At 38.8% G+C, this 21,112-nt stretch overlaps 2 protein-coding genes across 6 annotated transcripts in view; one reads left to right on the forward strand and one right to left on the reverse strand.

Moving 5' to 3' along the window:
- The first annotated feature begins 1,628 nt into the window (after positions 1-1,628).
- Positions 1,629-2,548, forward strand: RpL37A (ribosomal protein L37A). Its single transcript, XM_033467217.2, has 3 exons — positions 1,629-1,764; positions 2,158-2,286; positions 2,373-2,548. Exons 1-3 carry the CDS (start codon positions 1,762-1,764, stop codon positions 2,517-2,519), a joined length of 279 nt encoding a protein of 92 aa, XP_033323108.1. The 5' UTR covers positions 1,629-1,761; the 3' UTR covers positions 2,520-2,548.
- Positions 2,549-2,652: 104 nt separating this feature from the next.
- The window catches only part of Pgant5 (polypeptide N-acetylgalactosaminyltransferase 5), a 37,935-nt gene continuing 19,475 nt past the window's right edge, over positions 2,653-21,112 (reverse strand). For 2 of the 5 annotated variants that reach the window (XM_033467241.2, XM_033467242.2), the window contains exons 2-9: positions 10,539-10,658; positions 9,268-9,941; positions 8,652-8,970; positions 8,348-8,525; positions 7,683-7,863; positions 5,629-5,867; positions 5,409-5,543; positions 2,653-5,328 (exon numbers count right to left, since the gene is read on the reverse strand). In XM_033467241.2, the coding sequence (XP_033323132.1) occupies positions 5,179-5,328; positions 5,409-5,543; positions 5,629-5,867; positions 7,683-7,863; positions 8,348-8,525; positions 8,652-8,970; positions 9,268-9,874 (1,809 nt within the window). In that variant the 5' untranslated portion in view covers positions 9,875-9,941; positions 10,539-10,658 and the 3' untranslated portion in view covers positions 2,653-5,178. Of the gene's footprint in view, positions 5,329-5,408; positions 5,544-5,628; positions 5,868-6,462; positions 6,644-7,682; positions 7,864-8,347; positions 8,526-8,651; positions 8,971-9,267; positions 9,942-10,538; positions 10,659-21,112 lie in introns of all 5 variants that reach the window. The other 3 variants (XR_004489828.2, XM_033467243.2, XM_033467244.2) reach the window with 3 other exon arrangements.

Raw genomic sequence — 21,112 nt, forward strand, 5'->3', positions numbered from 1 at the left:
CCCGTGAAAATTTTTCGACCGGACTGTGAATTGCATACTCACCGTGCCTTTCTCGTATTAAGCAGTTTTATACGCTCTGCTCTTTTTACGTCGGCAACGCCTTCAGCCTTTCTCCCCGGTAGTCGGATGGAGAACTGTGGGTACACGAAATAATATTTCACCGATGTCGGAAGCAAACGAACATAAATGCGCGGGTTGATTTTCTCACAACGCGCGATTTGAATTCGCGCTTTCCATCGGCACGCCATTGCATTTCAATTTCCGGTGATTGGCGCGTGTCGTGAAGATCGGGCTTTAAATTTCATCTTCGTCTTCTCGGATTCGGTAACCTTGATGACCTACATATATACAGTGTTGCCGTTACTTTAGGTTGATTTTTTTATTTCATTTTAGGTCAGTGATGTCCACGGAAGACGAAAAGAGGTGCCGCTCACCCGCCAGTTTACTGTTCGAAGCACTCGTTTCTCCAATCAAGCAAATATACGATAGCAAGTTTCATTGCAGCCATAACACGTTTGTGGAGAACAAAGCGCGCGAAATTACAAATGCGAATAAGTCGTGTGCGACCAACAATAAGCCGATGACTATAATTTCACATCGAATTTAATTTTTAATTAGAACACAAAATATTATTAGTTGAAGTAATAGTCATTCAAACTTCATAGAGCACTTAATTATGTTTTGTAATATTGTCATTTGTTTATTTATATGATAACGATGCAGTAGTTTCTTGTAAACAATTCCGTAGCCTTGGTTTATTTTTTTATACCCTAATTTTGTCATAATTAATGTTTTTTGGCGACCCTGCATTGTACACATTCAGGCGGCTATGACGCCTCTTGTGGAGAAAAAGTGAATCTTAATTTGAGGTCTGTGTACAATGCCAATTGGTGCAGTGGCAAAACTTTCAAACTGTTAGCCAAAATCGACTGTCGGTAATTTGGCTAACATCTTCAGCGTTCGCCACTGCACCAATTAGTGCTGTACAAACTTATTCCTCACAAGAGCTGCCAGTATGTACGCAATGCAGGGTCATCTAAAAACATTGCAGTTGTCTCTCAATTCAAGAGCTTTTTCTTCTCCCAATTCAAGAACCTTACTATCCCCACAATTCTACTGTGCATCCACCTTCGTGTAGTTGCTTTAGGAAAAGACCGAGAAATGATCGAGAGAGACAGAACGAACCCAGCAGGCTCTATGTACATATATTCACATTTCAGCAGAAATTTTCGTAAAATGTCTCGCGAGTAGTATAACTTAACAACAAGTCGGACAAACAAGTTTCGAATACCTCCTCACTGATTATCATGTTCTCCTGACACTCGAAATTTCAGTAGTACAAGTTAAACGTAAGCCGAACAAAGCAATTCGTGATACCTCCTCGCATGTTCTCCTGATACAATTAGTAAGTAGTTTAAGTCAATGAAATGTCAGAGTTAAAACTTTTTCACTGGCATTAAAGGGAAAAGAATGCGTAGGACTGAAGATAAAAGGTTTAGAAAAATCTATGAATAAAAAGACGTTTGGATTGAGTTTTATAGTACTTTTATTTTCACACATAAGCCAGTATTTGATATGGTTTCCATTTTTACAACAACGATTTACTTTATTAACAATAAGACGCACATACATTTGTCTGTCAGCGTATACATACTATAAATTGATTTTCGAAAGTCGCGGAGTTTCGCTAGTGGCTCACTCTACTTCTACTCCTTTTCCGGTCCTTTGAGAACGTACGAACGTACCGAATAATTATATAAAATGGTAAGAGTTATTATTGATAAATATCTCGTGAATCTTACTGAAATATTGATAAAATCAAGTGTGGTGTGACAAAGTTATTCATCGATCAAGTGTTGATATATATATTAAAACATTTTGTAAATTATAAATAATCTAATGACATGTTTTAGTTATCTTAGGTTATGTTTGTATATTTTCAGAGACATGTATTATTACTTATATTTTCGTCTCAATAATCATTTTCAAGTATAAGAACTTATTGTGACAGTTCTTTTAATTTGTTTCTTAATTATAGGATAAGAAAGCTAAAGCAGTTACAGTAATGTAACTAACATAACCTGTGTGTGTCATGTTCATATAAATATTTCTAGTATAGCTTGTAATGTACTATAATTTATCTCTCTTTCTTTTCAGGCAAAGCGCACGAAGAAGGTAGGAATCACCGGTAAATATGGTACCCGATATGGTGCCTCACTCAGGAAGATGGTTAAGAAGATGGAAATTACTCAACACAGTAAATATACCTGCACATTTTGTGGCAAGGTAATATATTCAATTTCACCATATGTACATCATATTAAGGTTTTATATTTTTTTATGTATATATTATACTTCTTTTTTCTCTGTAGGATGCAATGAAACGCAGTGTTGTTGGAATATGGTCATGCAAACGCTGCAAGAGGACGGTTGCTGGAGGGGCATGGGTTTACTCCACAACAGCAGCTGCATCTGTTAGGTCTGCTGTTAGGAGATTGCGCGAAGTTAAAGAACAATAAGTAAATATAATAAACATCTTATAAAAATATCTAAGGTCTCTTTTTATTCTGTCCCTTGAATCTTTTTATTTAATCGTAAACTATACTTTTATCTAAAACATATTCTACTATGGATCGAAATGAAAGAAATTGATGAATTTTCTCAAAGTTATTTTAGTAAAAGAGTAACACCATTTATACAATTCTTTTTTTAGGTTTAATTAGACTTGTTGCATTTCAATATATAATACATCAGAATCATAGTTTGACGTTTGACTCTGTGATAGTATATTTAGAAATTATTTTGGAGGCACATAAAAACCATTAGTTGTATATTTACATTTTTCTCGATTTCTATAGCGACCTATAGCGTATTTTATTCTAGGACATAATTCGGTTAATAATAAGTAACTTTCATTATGTAAATTTCATAGAACGTGGGCATGCATGGTTTTCCTTAAATTAATTAAGCTAAATGGTGCTTAAAAAGTTAAGGCTTTAGAAAATGTATGAAAGTATTAATTTAATCATTGAGATTAGATATATACATGCATTTCAATATGCATAGAGAAAAACCTAATGGAACATACATGGACTATTTTATTGTCTTTGAAAATGTATTACTTTCAGAAGCTACTTTTCAAGTACGAGTGTTGAAACACACTTTTCATTTCACTTAAATGGTCTTTGTATATGTACATAAATATAAATATTTAAAACGTAAATTTTCGAAATGTTCACACATACAAAATAATCTTCTTAACAATTAAAAATCCCTGAAACGCAAGTCTATGTAAACAAGTGATTTTATATGCTCCAATATAATTTTTACAATCGTATTAATTAATGATGTAGTGTGACTTTCACAAATAATTACAATCATTATCGCAACGTGATGAATTAAAAGTAGAGAAACTTGTTTACAAATTATTGACTTTATTTCTCTTCTATGCTCATGAACTTACTCTGAACTTATTTAATTCTTACTTCATCAGTTTGAACAGCTAATAAATATCTACAAATTTTGCTAGTACAATTCTTAATTAAACGTATACTCGAAAATAATATATTGATTTAATAGAAATTGATCGACCTGTACAAAAATAAATACTATAGTTTTGCATGAATATTTAAGCATGTATAATTAAGCTGTAAACGATAATCCGTTGCACCATCACCATTCCTTCAAGTAACATAAAACTGAGTATATTGTTTGATAGTAAAATTCTCCTAAATTGAAATTTTAGAGTCGTATAAGATACTTTAAATATTATAAATGTAGTTCAGTGGCTTCTTATTTAAGGTTGCAGAATTGGCTAGATTTTTCCTCCACCGTGAATGGAAATATTACAGCCAGTCAACATTTTTTTCTTTCATAAAAAAAAAATGTTTTACTTAGTTTGTCGACTGTTTCTGCCTTTTTACTTTTTCTCTCTTTCTCCTCTTTAGAGCGTGAAAAAATGACCTTGAATCTACTACAATATAAGGGAAGGGCGCCAGAATCTGATAACAACATTTTTACATTACTTACAGGAAACTGTTCTCCTTGAGACTTACTCAACAAGTATATTGCACTTTAAATCTTTCAGCACACACCTCTAGTACATAGGAGATAAAAAGAGTCTAAATTCATTAAGAATCGCAACTATGCAAGATGATAGGACATCATAAAAATATTTGTTATTTTGCTTTTTAATAAAATACGGAAGACGTTCTGTCTCGAATTCAAGAAAATCTGTAAAAAACATAACATTACATTGAATAACAGTCGATAGCTTCTTCTTTTCGTATGCTTAACGATATCTTGCGAATGTAATCTCGTATTACTATGGCGAATTCAAGTGTAAGTACATATGTTTATCCATTCGAAAAGCAAACGAAACAAAACAAAAAATAAAGAAAAACACGTATATAAAGAAAATAAAAACTAAATCATACGAACAAGATGCAACAAGGAACTGTTAGAAATACCAGTATAAAAAGATTCAGTGCTCTTCCCTAATCGCTAGAAAAATTGTACAGTATAAGTCCTAGATTGCAATCAGTAGTGTCACAATGATTTCACTTGCACTCCGACATTCACTCGGTTGTAATGACACTTACGTCGCGAACATATCCGTGTTTCTTATGCACTGATATATCTTCCAGTCATCCCAGCATTGCACTCATCCCATATCATCAAATATGTCTCTCTTTTGTATCAACAATCATTTATTTATAACAGTGGTCTGATATGCTTTCCTCTCTATTGTTCACTTCCAAAAAAAAAGAAAGAAAAATAATAGTATCCGTGTACGTGACGGTATTTTCGTATCACTCGTGTACAACCGCGCACAGTTGGAATTATTCTGTTCCTCCTCTTCGACGTTCTTGTGCATTATCAATCAAGGCATACCACGACAAATGGCAGTAAATACACGATACTGCTATTAACAGTAAATAAATCTTATACAACTAAAAGCATCAACTTCGATTTCTCGTTTGTAGGTATAAGTCAATTTTTTGTCGTCGGGTCAATCACTTCTGGACAAAGTCAGAGGACCGATCTAAAATGACATTGGACTTTACGGAATATAATACTATCGTCTCTTGATCTTGTAGAAGCTTGTTCACTGTCGAATCTTCATAGTAATTAAATATGTCAACAAGTGTTACATACAGTCGTTACACTCAGTTGATATTAGCTGGCTTGCCACTTGAATTTACTACGCATTATCCATTTCTGGCCGCTGTTATGGGAATCGCACGGTGCTAAAACAGGCTGTACTGCGTCGTTGGAACGCGGTTTCGACAAACAGTGTCCCGTATTCGTGTGTTTGATCATTTTTGTCTGCGAAATAATGAATATCATATTACAATACAATACAATATCTACTTGGCTATATATCTGTGTTTCTTCTGCTTTATTACCTCTTCGTTATAAACCCATGCTTGATTTCCACCCATACCATGGCATCGGACTATCTTGACTGGACCTTGGGGACTAGTTGCATCAAGGCACATATCATCAGACATTATTTGTTGTCGTTTGGTATACGCAAATATCTGAGAACAAGGAATTAATGTTAACATAATTATAGAATTAATACAGATACAGCTTTTAAATACTGATCAAAGTCTGCCGACGAACCTGATTACCACCCAATCTATGACAATAACTGATCCCAACATTTTCTCCCGTTCTCCTACCCATAGTATCTAAGCAAGTTAGCGTGTCATCGTTTTGCACGTCACCCAAATAGTAATAATCCAACGGCATCGGAGACTCAGGGTAAATGTTCTCTAAATACCACCTGAAGCTCTTGCACTTCAAACGTTCTCTCAACTTCAATCGTTCAGACACATCTCCAACAGCTACGTTTCGAGCTCCTATAATTAAAACGTGTATCTCAATATGTTTAAATTAAAATCCTCTGGTTCTTGTGTGACGTAGTATTGTGCTTTGCATGGATAATTGTCCACTGAAAGGTAGAGTGTGTCAGAAACATGTGCCAACATAAAGGAATTGCAACGTGTAGTGTATTAATGCTGTAAATGCTTGCTGATTGAAAGAACTGAGCTATTGTACCGCAACTTGTATCAAGATCTCGAGTTCAAAAACACATAAACGTAGAGGACTGCCTTCTGTTTACATGTACATAAAATACATTTCTCTCCTAGGCTGAACAATAGGCGTCAAATAAAAGGGACGTTTCAGACATTGTCTTTGTGCGAACAACATTAACGGGTATCTGATATACATGTAGCTGGTACTTGGCTACAAGAATTTTCCGTCGTGTACACAACTTATAAAAGCATTCCAACCAATCTCCCAAACAGAAAAAGAAAAGACACATGCACGAAGAAACAAATAAGCCGGAAAGAATACATAAAGAGGCGTATATAGGGGCTCAGCAGCGACATTGCAGTTTGTTCATTTTGCTTGGTTTCTTTTTTCCAGAAATTGCTGGGTTGTTAGTGCTACCTGGATTAATGTTGTAATAGAAGTACTTCCATTGGTCCAACCAGACCTCAGCGAGTCGCGCATTGTTGTGGTTCACTATCTTGCTGGTACCACCAGGAAACGTATACGGTGTTGCTTTACGGAATACATGACCGACGTGCGAGCACGTTGCGATCTCCAATGTCCCACCACACATCCATATCTAACCAACTCAGTTCTGTTAGTATGTTAGCAATTACAGTTCATAACACAATCACAAGAAAAAAAAAGAGCTAATAAAAACACTAGACTTGGAATTGCTCAGACGGATATCTTCGCCTCACCTCTCTGGTACCTATAACGTAGCCTTACAAATATGTATCAAACAAAAAAGCAAGGAAACTCATTCTGTTAGTCAGCTGGATGGATGAGTGGTTAAGACTATATTGAAGTATTATAATAATATCGAAATGCAACAAAATCAATCTTACTCCTGGAAATTAAATCTCATCGCTGGCTGTAACACGTCTAGATCCCAGAATCCACGTCACACGTACGCACGCACACACACAAGTAAAAAGTGTTTTGTTATCCAAAATACATTTACGTGTCAATACACTTGTTAATGTAAAACTCTAAATTAGATGCACAAACGATTTGGTTAATATACTAAAGAATGTTTGTCGTTAATCTTACAGAGCTGAATTTCAAGAAGCTACAAAATTACTGGTGTTAATATAATGTAACGTTTAGTTCACTGTGAACATTTTGGATTAAGACTGTAATAAATGTTTTCTGTAATAAACACTGTGCTGGAAGCGCTTATCTTTCCAATAGACTTTAAAGTACACTTTAAGAAATACGGCAATCTAGTTATTACTTAAATAAAAGATTATACTCAAATAAAAGTATAGCTCTAGTATACTTTTTCCTTCATATTGAAGATATTACAGTGTAGCTCGTATCAGATACCCGTCACGCATACATAAATACTCGCAGTTGTTTTGTAAGTATGTTCTAATTCTATACCAATGCATTCTATGTTAGTGTTTATAGACGCTGTGTGAACACAAGCATCTATTGTTCAATCAAGTCTTTACCTTCTGTGTACTCTGGCAGAGAGGCCAATCTCTCTTTCTCTCTCTCTCTCTTTCTCGTTGTAAAAATTAGAACAATTGCATATTTTTTTCTAAAGTACAATTCGAGAGTTATGCAAAGACAAAAGTAAACAAATGAAAAATGATACACGTTATTTATCTAACCTGGGTTCATGGCATAGTAAAAATCTCTCCACTCATCCATCCAGACCTCGGCCACCCTAGCCGCATTGTGTAGTACTACTTTGCTGACACCACCGGGGAATGTATATGGACTCTTGTCTCGGAATACGTGTCCGACGTGTGAACACGGACTGATTTCTAACGTCCCGCCGCATTGCCATACCTATAAGGTACTTTATGACTTCACAAATGAAGATGGAAGTGTCCACAGTTAAACCCTCTAATTGGAATCACAAATCCTTTAGTCTTTGAACAACTAAATTACAGAATCCCATTACCACTTAACACTAAAACTTCAAGAGAATTATGGACTAGCTCGACGTCGGAACATATGGTGGAATCAATTGCATATAACCTTGGACTAAGCCATATGCTAGATACTTGAAGTTCTAGTATTAAGTATAATTACTAAATTACTACTTAAAATACAACAAATTTACTGCAAGTAAATGAATCTTTTCACGAGGATTGCAGCTGAAAAAGGGAAAACAAAAACAGTATAACGTGTTTAGGTTCTTTTGATAAAAGCTATGTTGTCCTGGAGAACAATGGTCAATTCATTAATCAACGTGATCGCTGTTGAACGTATACATTTCACCGATTACTTTTTAATGGACTTGCGTTGCAACCAATGTAAAGGTACTCACTCGGAAACTCATCTCAAGATTTTCACCGCCCCAAATGTCCATGCCTTCGTCGTACGCTCCTAGTTCATAAAAGTACTCCTTATCAATAGCAAATAACCCACCGGCCATGGTCGGTGTCCGCAGGGGGGCCGTTCTGTCTCCTAGTCTTCTGTCCATCTCTCTTGGTGCTACTCTGTACCTTAAAAGTTCAAGGATTCTGCGTTAGAAGTGCTTAGAAATCTCCGCACAATTTTTCTATCGAGGTGAACCGTTCATTTATTCTTCAGAAACAAAATTAATTTAGAAAATAATTAATGTATTTTACCATCTGAAATTCAGTTTCCAATTGAAACCGCCCCACGTCATGTCGCTTGCTGGGATATATTCGAACGAATCGTCACTAATTACGTCAATTATGGGACAAACAACGGTGGTTCTGTCCTCCGCGATTCTGGCGAGTAAGGGTTCCAGCCAGCCTTCGGTGCACTCGCAGTGCGCATCCAAGAATGTTATAACTTGCCCCTTCACGTGCTTCGCCCCGAGCAGTCTAGCTCTTATTAGGCCCGATCTCTTCTCGGTACGGTATACGTATGTAGGAACAGGCAGCGTTTTTACGTAGTCCTCCAGCTCTTGTTTCAAGTGATCTGTGGATCAAGTCAACGTTACTGCACGGTACATTACTACAGAAGCACGTAAACGTTACTACAGAAGTAAGTAAACGATTATAACAGTTCACTGTCTATAAATACTGTACCATCCAAGTAGCTTTCTAAATCCAAGGGGAGCGAAAATAGCTCTTCAAGTTGGGGATGAAAAGACTGCGTAGCCTATTAATTCTGGTAAACGCTTCTTTCATCCCCTAACTTCAAGAGCTGTTTTAATAAAAAGGATCAGACGGCTTGTGTTAAATAGTGCTCTATGTAAAACATTGAATTGTTCACCTTGCTCGCTCTTGTCGTCGACAAGAATGATCTCTTTGAGCAGGGTGCGCGGCGATCGGTTGATGGCCGACCAAACGGTTCTCAGCAACGTGCTCCAGGCCTCGTTGTGGAAGACGATGACGATGCTGGTGTCGGGCAAATACTTGCTGTACTTCTTCGTTTTGCACCCCTCTAAACGGATGTCTTTGAGGGACCGGTTCAGCGCGATCATATCGCTGGCCATCAGGTTGAACTGATTCAGCTTGAACAGCTCTTGCTGCCTGGCTTCGTCCTCCGGCGGGATGTGCACTGCTGCGCCCATCTCGCCGTGGCTACCCTTCGTTTCACGCACGAACCTCGCCGGTCTCCAAAAGTGCAGCTCCGACTGCTTGTACTTTCGCTTGCCCTGCTGACCTGTCGGCTGCACCTGCTCGTCCTTGAGGGCCTTCGGATGGGGGACGCTCTCCTCTGTCAACGATTGCTGCTTGCTGCTCTCTGTGCAGCCCCATCCGGACCCGCCTTTGCAGTCCGAATAGTGCATCAGCACCATCACGTCCACCAGGAACCATACCAGAGACGTAAGCAGTATCACTTGGCACGTGTGAATGCGAATCTTGCAGCGGAACATTTTCGGACGCGGCTAATTGTCGCCTTGAGCTCCGAGATCATCCCCCGGGCGTACCGACCGGATGTACCTGTTGGAAACACAGTTTTAGTCAACGTGTTTTCAGGAAGACAACGAAGAGGTGGTTCAGACTTTGAAGGCTAAGGCTTGTTAGCCTGCGAGAGGCCTTTGGCTATTTATTTAGTGTGAGTTGATGGTCTTTTAAGAATTTAGGTTTCATAGAGATTATTTTAACTTTCTAATGAACTATTTCATAGGGGATGTTTTAGGTTTCTAATATACTATCTCATAGGGACATTTCATAGGGGCTGTTCTAGGTTTTTAATGAACTCTCTTATAGCTGATTCTTTTGTTACCAAAGAAGTTATTATGTGCAATACAACCTAATGTAACTATCTTTTGGGATTTACTAAAGGTAATTACTGTCAGGTCATCCGACTATCGGTTGGAACAGGAATGTTCACGAGAGAATGATGAGTGAAAGTTAGGAATGGCGAGCGATTATGTTGTCTTGGGAAGCAGGACATTGTTCCTAGAGGATCTGGCCACTAAGTGGGAAAAGTGAAGATGCCTTTTGCTAGGAAGATCGTGTTAGACGATACATTTTAGCCTGGCGATCTTCATGCCGAACTTTTCTCTACTTTCTATTGAAAAATTATTGTCGTACCAACAGGCCTGCGACACACGGTTCCTCCCTCCTTTTCTGACTGGGATTTTTCACAACCGAATTTCAGACACCTGCCCCGTCGTCGGGGGAATCACATGACTATGTGTGCCGGTCTCGTATCTGGAACAGAACGAATTCACTACAGTTAGAACAACAACAATCATTCCCCGCCGATCCGTTTCGCATCCTCTTGAAAGATGACGACGAGACCTCGTCAGCATTGCCTCGGATTAGAGGGAAACAAACGACAAGTCAGCATTCCGTGGTTCGATCCGTTAGAACACCCGACACAATTTACATGCACCCCTCGGAACAACGTACATAATTTATTGTTTTTTCTATCTTTAGTTGCGCGATCATCGGTGACCTTTCGAACCCTCCGTTCTTGCCCAGAGTTAATTCGATTTGAATTATAGCTCTTCCGCTGTTACTTCAAATTATCAATTATTAATAGTAGAATTAAAAACTGGGATGTCGAAGACCAAAGATGAAGAAGAAATGGAAACCGATAGTTACGTTTTCTTCTCTTTTTTATGTTTCTTCTTCGATTAGATTACCAGATTTTAGATAGATAACGTAAGCTTACTTTTTCATTTGCGTTTCTTTTTCTTGCTGAATTATTAGAGTAGATTAAATAAGATTATTAGACTATTAATTCTTAAATATAATAGAATATTATATCAAATAATATCTTCACCAAAGATAAGCCTAACAGGCAAGAATGAAATTAATAACAATATTAATAAAAATGATAGAACTAAGAACGGTTTTCCATCACAACTGGACCACAACTGATCCAGTTTGTTGAAAGATGATTGAAATGTTATCACACACAACAATTGTTAGGACCGCATTTACAATTCACGTAGCAGACATCCAATATTGACCGAGATAATTCTGTACCAGTAATTGCATTAAATCTTCCGTAACATTTAAATCAATCTCTCCTGCGCTGCATCGCGTCGCCGCCCCTAAATTATGGTAACCCCGTTAACGTGATCGGACGTACAGAATCGTCCCGGGCACTCCTAGATTTTTAATTACGCTCGGGTCCTTGTCCGGGATTTTTAAACGCGGCAACAGAATCATTTATACATCGAGGCGAGAAGAGGCGCGCGGGGCCTTACCGTCCGCTTTCACCGGGACGGAAAGCATCGTCGGTTAGAAAATGGAAATTTATTTTTCGCGAATCATCCTGAAAGCTGCAATATTACGGACCGAAGGCTAAACGTCGTCGCGGCATGAAAACAATCGTTAGCAAAACAACATCTGTTGCCATTGCGACGCGACGAACTGGGTCGTTTCTTTTCTTTTTTTTTTTCTTCTTCAAACAATTAGATCGTAAAATCGTAATGGAACAATCTCATTTACACAACAAAGAGGCTGATAAGAAGCCTAATCTCGAAATGTCTTTCACCGGTATCCGATTTCATATTTTTCTCCTGCACGTTTTATCCACGCCATATTAAATTTCTGTAGCGCGGTGCCATTTAATGTCACGTATCCCGCGCACATCACTCGCTTTCCCTCGTTCCCGGCGGGCATTGTTTCCGTGCAAGCGTGTTCGCGCCGGGTTAACCGAACCGGAAGTCACGCGACCCGCCGCTGTTTATTTATCAGCCGTTGCATATGCAATATAATATAATATAATATAAAAGGCAATATGATATATAATATAATATAATACAGAGTAATAGAAAAATAAGGGAATTCGCCATTATCGATCCGTTTTCTATTTTTTCGCGTGTTCGGCGGAACGGGATATCGTGCTCTTTTTTGCTCGTCGGCACCGGCCGGGTGTGCACGGTGCATTCAACGGGCATTCAACGGCCGCGCCGTGCAGAAGCGTGCACATTCCTGCGTTCGGACTTCGCTCCGGCGTTGATTCGATAATCACCGTGTCTCGTAATCGCCGAACACACGTCTGACGTGCCGCAACCATGAATGCCTGATTGCTCCGAGCGGAAAATATAGTCGGCTCGGTCACGTGAAATTTTCGAGGGAACGATTTGTATGCCACTCGGTCGGCAGCGGTTCGAGAGCCTTTCCGTGACCGTGGTTCTTGAAGAAGAACGGCTCCGGGGTTCATCGAAACCACCTCAACGTCCGCCGACATTTTCTACCGAAAGCTTGTTCGATGCCACTGGACTGCGAATTTTTGTGCATCCCACGCCGTTACGAATTTACGCGAAAGCATTTGTATGTTGGACATTGGTTTTAGTGTACTTTTAATGTAAAAGATGTCGGATAAAGTTATCGTTTTTATCAGAATTAATATATAATACTCCAAAGACGATACTCAATTTGGCGACTGAATTCAACGACCTATTTTTGTCATTATAATAACATACCTATTAGTAATTTTGAAAAATAATCGTTGACAGTGAAATTGCGCTTATCTCTCAAAATTGGAATAATTAACGGTTACTGGGGTAACATAGAAACCAAGGGTTGTTCTACACGTATACATGAATAAATAAATAAATGTACAATCGACTAAACATTTATCTAGATTAAAATTTATCCGAATAAGAATTTATTCGAATAAGAATATCGCACGCAAGATGATCGTTATGGATAAAAAATTATAAACGATAAAACTTTTTAACCGTTTATAATAAATCCATTAAGTTCGAATAATCCGATTTTTGCGGCGAAGCAGCAAAAATGGAAATAATGTTTACCGATAACGAATTTTCCGGGTAACGTAGAGCATCTCTCCGCTTCTTTCAACGAGGTCGTTCGATATATAAGTGCCTTGGTTATACGGTGCTCTTTGCGACGAACATTTTCAATATTAACAAAACGGTTCGGGAAGCTCCAGGAAGTAAAACGGATGCCACTGAAATATTGATGCTCTCCTTATAACGTCAAAATCGGATATCTCTCATCTTGGCTCTGAATCTCTTTTAATAGAATGTCTCTGGACTGTCGATACCGAATTTTCCCGTTGCGAGCATACTAATCGGTGGGGGGGTTGGACGTACAAATCACTCCATCGTCTATTTAATACCGACTTTATCGATCGCCGAACGTTCTCGTTCTTAAATCGAAACATAAAACTGCGCCAAAATAAGAATGTCTTTCTAACATCGAACAATCGAACGGGCTATCATGTGTGACGCATTCATCTTATTGGGGGTGCAATTTTTACTCGACTTATACGCACAGGATTTCAGAAAATAAAATAGTCCCATATTGCACAGACATTTTATTGCGTTTTAAATTAAACAAAATTGGTATATTATTATTAACAAAGGAATCACATAATATAAAAATATAAAAGAATAATAATAATAATTCAATTCAATTTGTGGTTATAGGCTGGGACTCAGATAGACTCACTGTGCCACATAGGTTCATGAATGTACATACAGCTGTTGCAATATTTCGAGATGAGACTAAAAATGTCCCACCATGTATTATCGTGCATCAAAAAGATGGGACATTTTTAATCCCACCGTGCCCCAAAGAGTTAAACCGCTATATCTTGAACTGTGACGCGAGTATGCGTCCAATTTGCCGTGCAAGAAGAAAGAATAAGACTCGAGAAAGGATAAAATAATTAAGCAAAGGGTTAAAAACGAGCTGAAGAATCTCGTAAAATCCCTGAAGGATGTAATTATAAGATCTCGTCACCGAGGGTGACACGATGGTTCTTTGCCGAAAACGCAGCGGCCTTTCACGGATTCACGAAGTTTGTCGTCCCGAAGTGGGGATCGTGTCGGGCAGCAAACAGAATTAGGAAAATTGGCTGAAACGATGGCACAGAAATTCTTAATGGCGCCACGGAGTCGCGCGGGCCGGGCACAAAGGGTTCAGCCACCGATCGAAGCGTTAGTTTTAACCTAGATGGGACGAAGAGTGCTCCATAAACAGCATCGAGGCTCCGTCCTCCCAGCGAACGAACAGCCGTCGACTATGCCACAATTAGCTAAACAACAATGCACGGCCGGGCCAGCGGCACTTCGCCGGAACAACTGTTCATCAGCTATTCACATTTCTTTTTTTTCGAGTATGAATCTCGGTTATTGGATCGGCCCGATGTTCATGAATACGCATCGGGTCCTCCGCGGCGGTGGCATTATCATATAAATTAAAAAACTCCGAAGTCCGCGGTCGAGTCCGAAATTATCTGCGAGTCTCAGCCCCGATTCCCACGAGCGCCTTCCGCCCTCGAAACGTTCCGGGCGCTTCTAAGATAAAGCGACCGAAACGCCGGGAAAATTGCTCGGCCCAATTACGCGTACAGTTTATAAGCTGCTTAAAAGACGATTCTCTACAGGGTGAACACCGAAATCGCCGGGCGCCGCTCGAGGTTCGCCGAAATAACGGGAGCCGCGAGAAATATTCGCGAGCTTTCACCGATGTTCTTCCATGTTCTGCATACGCGATCGAAATGTGTCCGGAATTTTTTCATTTCGGATGCTACACGCACCTACACGGCCGAACACATCCTCTTTTTTTTTTATCAGGCTCGTACACATCCGTTGGCGATATTTGCTGCGTTTTTTAGCTGCCGAGTCGTCGTCGCCGTCGTCGTCGTTCGTCCATAAGAAGCAGACGAAGCACGTTCTCGACACGCTTTCCTTCGATTACAATGGTCCGGTAATGACTTTTCGTCGGGTGACTAATTGTAGGCCATATTGTACTTCACGAAGAAACAACGTTAATGTCTAAACTCACGTGATTAGTATATACTAATATATATTGTATAATATATAATATATATACATAATACATATGTATATTATATATATTGTATGATATATAATATATACATAATACATATGTATATTATATACACAATAGTATAATATATAGTATATATGTATATTATATATAGTATAATACATAGTATAATATATAGTACAATAAACGATATAATTATAGGAATATAAACGTGTAACTATATTTTCAATACTATATTTAACTATATTCCAACTATAACAATCACATCTAGTGTAACTATATACAATATATGTTCTTTCTAAATTCGTTTCAATTTTTATCCTCAATATTCATAGTCAATGTAGATACAGGAGTATAATCTTTACTGATTAACATTTTACACTTGTAACGAACACTTCAAACAGAATCCATAAAATATACCTTTTTACTCTGTTCCGATAACAAATTACTTTGGTCATTATAATAACATACCTATTAGTAATTCTTTAAAATAATCGTTGACAGCGAAATTGTGCTTATATCTCAGAATTTAAATAATTAACAGTCGCTGATAACATAAAAACGAAGGCTTTTCCCACCCGTATACATGAATAAATAAATAGATATGCAATCGGCTGAACATTTGTCTAGATTAAAATTTATCCGAATCAGATTTTATTCGAATGAATGAATTTATTTCAATGAGTATTTATTCGAATAAGAATTTATACGTACGGGAATATCGTGCGGAAAATAATCTTTAACAAATTACTTTGACTTTATGGGATTGTCTGGAATGCGGCGATCAGCAGCAATTTGACGACTCGGCGCAGTGTTTTGCGGAAATTCGTCGAAAACGCGTAGAAACGACACCGTCCTCGGCTGAGGAGCCTAACGAGGACTACCGCGGCGCGTCTGGGAAAATGATATTGCCTCCCGATGCTTGCTCCGGTGACGCTAATTAATTAGCGGCCGCTGAATAATTCACTTTCATCGCGATAGGGAGCCCGCGGGAGGCCCGACAGGTAATAGTGCCCTGATAATTGCATACCGCTCCGGGAATAACGGAAACGCCGGAAGAGACATGCCGCGCGGGCTTGCCCCGCTTTAATAAAACCTTTGCCCTTCCTGCATACCCCCGCGCGAACCCTCTCGCGCCTCCTCCCGCATCCTACGGCCGCTCTAGCCGGCGCATTTCAAGCATCCGGCATCGCGAGGGCAACTTTCGAGAAAGAGCCCCCCCTGCTCGAAGTTTGATGAGCGCGGTTCGAGGCCGCCGGCGATGCAATAAGCCGGAAATGGGAACTTCGGCGTGGCCCGCGGAATGTTAAACAAAATCGAGGCACTAGGTGCGATCCGACGGTCTCTCGAATCGTTATTTATCCCGGTGAGCGTTACAACAAACTCGCGTCGCCGCTCCTCCAGTCATCATCGTCCTTAAGATTCTTACCCGCTTACTCGCGATATCTCGCTTGGAAAATCGGCCACTCGCCGTACATTCATTATTTTTATTATTATTTACTAACCCTGTGGACCGGTCGCGTCGGTTTAAGTTAGATAAAACGGCGCGGGGGTGCTCAACACCCCTCTAGTGGGATCTAAGTCGTAGATTGTTAGTGGACACTTTTTCGTTGATTTATGAACAATTTATTTATACTGTAATATTTGTTTAGAATTTTACAATTTTATACGATTTACTAGGGTGTCAAACACCCCATGCGATCGTTTCAAGGTTAATTAAATGGGCGGAGTACCTTTTATAGATTACAGAATATAATATAATATTACCAGATTTATTAATATAATTTATTATTATTATTTACTATATATTTACAATATATTATAATTTATTGTTATTATTTACTAACCCTGGACCGGTCGCGTGGGTTTAAGTTAGATAAAGCGGCGCGGGGGTGCTCAACAACCCACTCAAACTGAGTGGGATCTAAACCGTAGATTGTTAGTGGACACTTTTTCGTTGATTTATGAACAATTTATTTATATTGTAATATTTGTTTAGAATTTTACAATTTTATACGATTTACTAGAGCGTCAAACACCCCACGCGATCGTTTCAAGGTTAATTAAATGGGCGGAGTACATTTTATAGATTACAGAATATAATATAATATTACCAGATTTATCACATTATGTAAAACAATCATTACTTTCTCGATTAAGAAAATTGTCGTTTGCTACATACAATAATAATAATGTTGAAAATCGAGATGCAAATATTTAACCAAACACTTTGTATATATGTGTATTAATAGGATTAATAATAGAATTTATAGGATTATTAATAGAATTTTAAATCATTGTTGCTATTCTTGCTACACCAAGAGAAATTTGAACAACAACCATTTGCTAAATCACAATCTCAAACGAAATGATTGTTGGTGCACGATTGAAATAATTATCGCCACTAAACAATTTATGAAAAAGTACAATTTCGATTGTAAATTCTGCACTTTTCGGAAATTATGAAATCATTGTCGGTAGATAATGCGTTCTCTCGGCTTGTACTCGTTTCAAAGGGTGGAGGAGTCACCTCTTTCACGTCCTTGAACGAAGTTATTACGTTTCACCCAGTCGCTTCATCATAAAAGCATAATACCTGCATTCCAATTAAGAGAAGCAGATGACTGTACAGAAGAATATTGCTCCTTTAGAGCTCGGCGTTGGTGGAAAAGATTTCGAAGGTTCTCCAGTCAAAGGAAATAAAGAAACCGCGGTATGTATGTACTTGTTCCTCGGATACTTCTTCAAAATATTTGAGGAAGGACCGCGATCACAGAGAGATCAAGTGCACGAAAATTGACAGAACCTCTGGGAAAGCATTTTATTTCAGATCCTGGGGGATTGGGAACTTCGCCGTGATTCTTCGCGTTCCAAGGCGAAGACTGTTAAACGAAGTCTATTCACCGAAGCTTCTATTCAATAAGGTTCCCGTAATTAAGGAGCTTTTCCAGAGAAAGCAGAGAGTGAGAGAGAGAGAGAGAGAGGGAGGGAGAGGGAGAAAGCAGAGAAAGAGAGAGAAAGCAGAGAGAAAGAGAGACTGGGAACGAGAAAGAATTCCATTCTATTTTGACAAAGCTGCGCGGCGTGGACCGAGTAGGTTTCCTGTTAACAAGGCGCTATACAAGGCGGCTATAAAGTGTCTTAACACATGGGGCATTGTGGCGAACGATGTAATTGCAAAAAGGAACTTTCAATTAAAGCTGCGAACGTTCGCGAGCCATGCGATGCATACGAAATAAACAGCGGCGATATACAATATTATAATCTCGTTGGACATGGAAACATGTTTTCCGCCACTGTGAAATTGAATTTCTGAGGTTTCACACGTTGAAAAACTTGTTGTACGATCGATGATCATTTCTCGCTTCAAAATTTATACAGTCGAATCTCGAGAACTCGAATCTCCAGGGAGGAACGAAAATCTTCGAGTTATCGAGTTATCGAAGTTTTCGCGAGTAAGAAAGAGAGAGAGAGAGAGAGTTCACCGTGCGAAAATTCGACTGTAATTTGAATTTCAAAATGTTAACTTAGATTAGACTGTGCTAGTAACTTCCAGAACAGGTTGCTTATGTTTCTCGGCAGTGCCAGAAAATAAATCGATGTCGCAACTTAGTGGATTAATATAACTGGAAATTCTGGTAATAGTCTCAAAGAAACTAAGGTCAGTCTTAGAAGTATCGATTCCGAATAACAGACAGCTGCGTACTCTGGACGTGTGGGGTTAATATTAAAGTTTATAAGGTCTAGTAAAGGAGGTCAATCGATCATGTTATTTATAATTTTGAAAAGAATTAATATGTCTGCCGCGGGTCGTTTGTTCCGCAAAGGTCTTCGTTTTAAGTGTGATTAACACAGGTGCGTAGTTATGATCATGCAGCATGAGTCATAACATTGGTCTTCTTAGCAATTGTGCAATAAAACGTAGAAATTCATGCTGCATTCTCTGTATCAGCTTCATAGTCGAGCAACACTCGCATGTTCAGTTCGTATTTTTATTTTCCTAGTACCAGACCTATTTTGTTTAACGATCTCACATACTGCATTGTTCTCCTTTATTTTCTCTGTTTCTAATATTATTTAGAATTATTTATCTTAATTATTATTTATCTTGATCACCTACTTCATCTTCTATTATATTCTTGGCATGCTATTGTAACACAGAGACTTTCTCCAGTTGATTAAATACATAAATATCATTATTATTATCGTTATTATTATTACTAGATTGTAGATCTTATACATTTATAATAAAAATGGGTAGGTGAAATTTCAAGCAATGAAAATATTACAAGAATTGAATGACATCTATGTATCATTTTCAAACCACTGAAATGATTAAAGAAAGAAAGAAATTTTTATTTGTCACATCTACGTTGCAATTGATGACGATAAGTTTTATTCTGCATAAAGACCCGCAGTCTAGTCGTTACATATTCAAGATTACACATATATTTAAGCATTTCTTAGTAATTATTGAAAACAATTATTCGTAATGTTTCTCATAAATTATAATTTTAATGAAATTTTGTCCAGCCAACTGTTCGACGTTAACCGGTCGCCATTTCATCAAGGCAGTTAAGAATTTTCCGCGCCCATGCCCGACAGCCGTAACAATTTTATAGTTTAGAAGTCGTAAACGTCGAATTTCAGTTGTTTAGGAAAGCGCAGGTCGCAGTCCCGAATTTTCGAGAAGCGACAAGCGCGTCACGGACTCGCAGCCACCCATGCAAATTAATTACAACATTATACCTTTTTCTCCCTGGCAGACATTTTCGTAATTCGTCGGTTGCGCAATCGGTTGCCGCATCTGCCCGCGGCATCACGATTCGAGAAACGATCACGAAGTCGGCGGAGCCTTAGGAACAATTAATTCGAACGGGATTTGCATAATTGGGAAAGCTGTTTGTTACGGAGAACGGTATTTAAAATTCGTAAACTGTCGAATTTTTTAACTTAGCAAGTTTTCATAATGTTATACGTTTCTACAACGTTTTTGCAAGGTTAAATATTTTCGTAACGTTGCATAATTTTTACAACGTTACATATTTTTATAACATTCTAAACATTTCGACACGTTTAAACAATATTCAAAGACATCGAGGTTGAGGTTCGCGCAAAATCGGCAATGGTGTCTTGTTCCCTTTGAAAATTGTTCGAACACACTTAAATGTCCGTTAAGTTGAAAAAACTTATGGCATCGTATTCAGGAGAGTCTGCGGAATTTTTCTACGGAAAGATCATTCGCGTGACCATTACCGTCGAAGCAGCAAAAATTCTGAAAGTTGTAAATGCGATGGCGAACGAAGTTTCACGAAAATCGGGAGCGACATCGAAAATCGATTTTCACCTTCGAGGCGTCACAGGCTGCATCGACAGGTAGCTGGAGTGTTAATCGGAGGTCAGAGCGTTCCTCCCAGAACGTTCTCATCCGTGATTTCAGGTTCCCGCGTCTCGCGGATCTCGCAACGGCCGGTTGCACCATCGCGGTGCATCGTTAACAATAAATTCGAAATCACCGGTGCCCGAATATCTCTTGGAAGGCATCGTTCGCCGGTATTTCGCAAGAATGTGCGCGGCGGAGCACAGGAGCGGCATCGCGGAGGCAAATTAGCGGAATAATAATGAGCCGAGAGGTGTACTACACTTATGCAAACGTGATACGAGACCGAAACCCGTGTTGCCCAACTCCGTCCCGCCTCGGCGGAGCTTCCCGGGGACAGATGGGTATCGATGAAAGTACGATTACACGCGGAAGTCCCGCAACCGTTAATGGAGACCTAATCGAAACGCATCGGTGCCCTCAAATCGCAGCCCCGTTTGCGAGAACCGTCGCTCAGAAATTTATGCTACGATATCCATTGTTCACGGATCGGATCTTATGC

The sequence above is a fragment of the Megalopta genalis genome, chromosome 1 (genome assembly GCF_051020955.1).
Source record: "Megalopta genalis isolate 19385.01 chromosome 1, iyMegGena1_principal, whole genome shotgun sequence".
Lineage (NCBI taxonomy): Eukaryota > Metazoa > Arthropoda > Insecta > Hymenoptera > Halictidae > Megalopta > Megalopta genalis.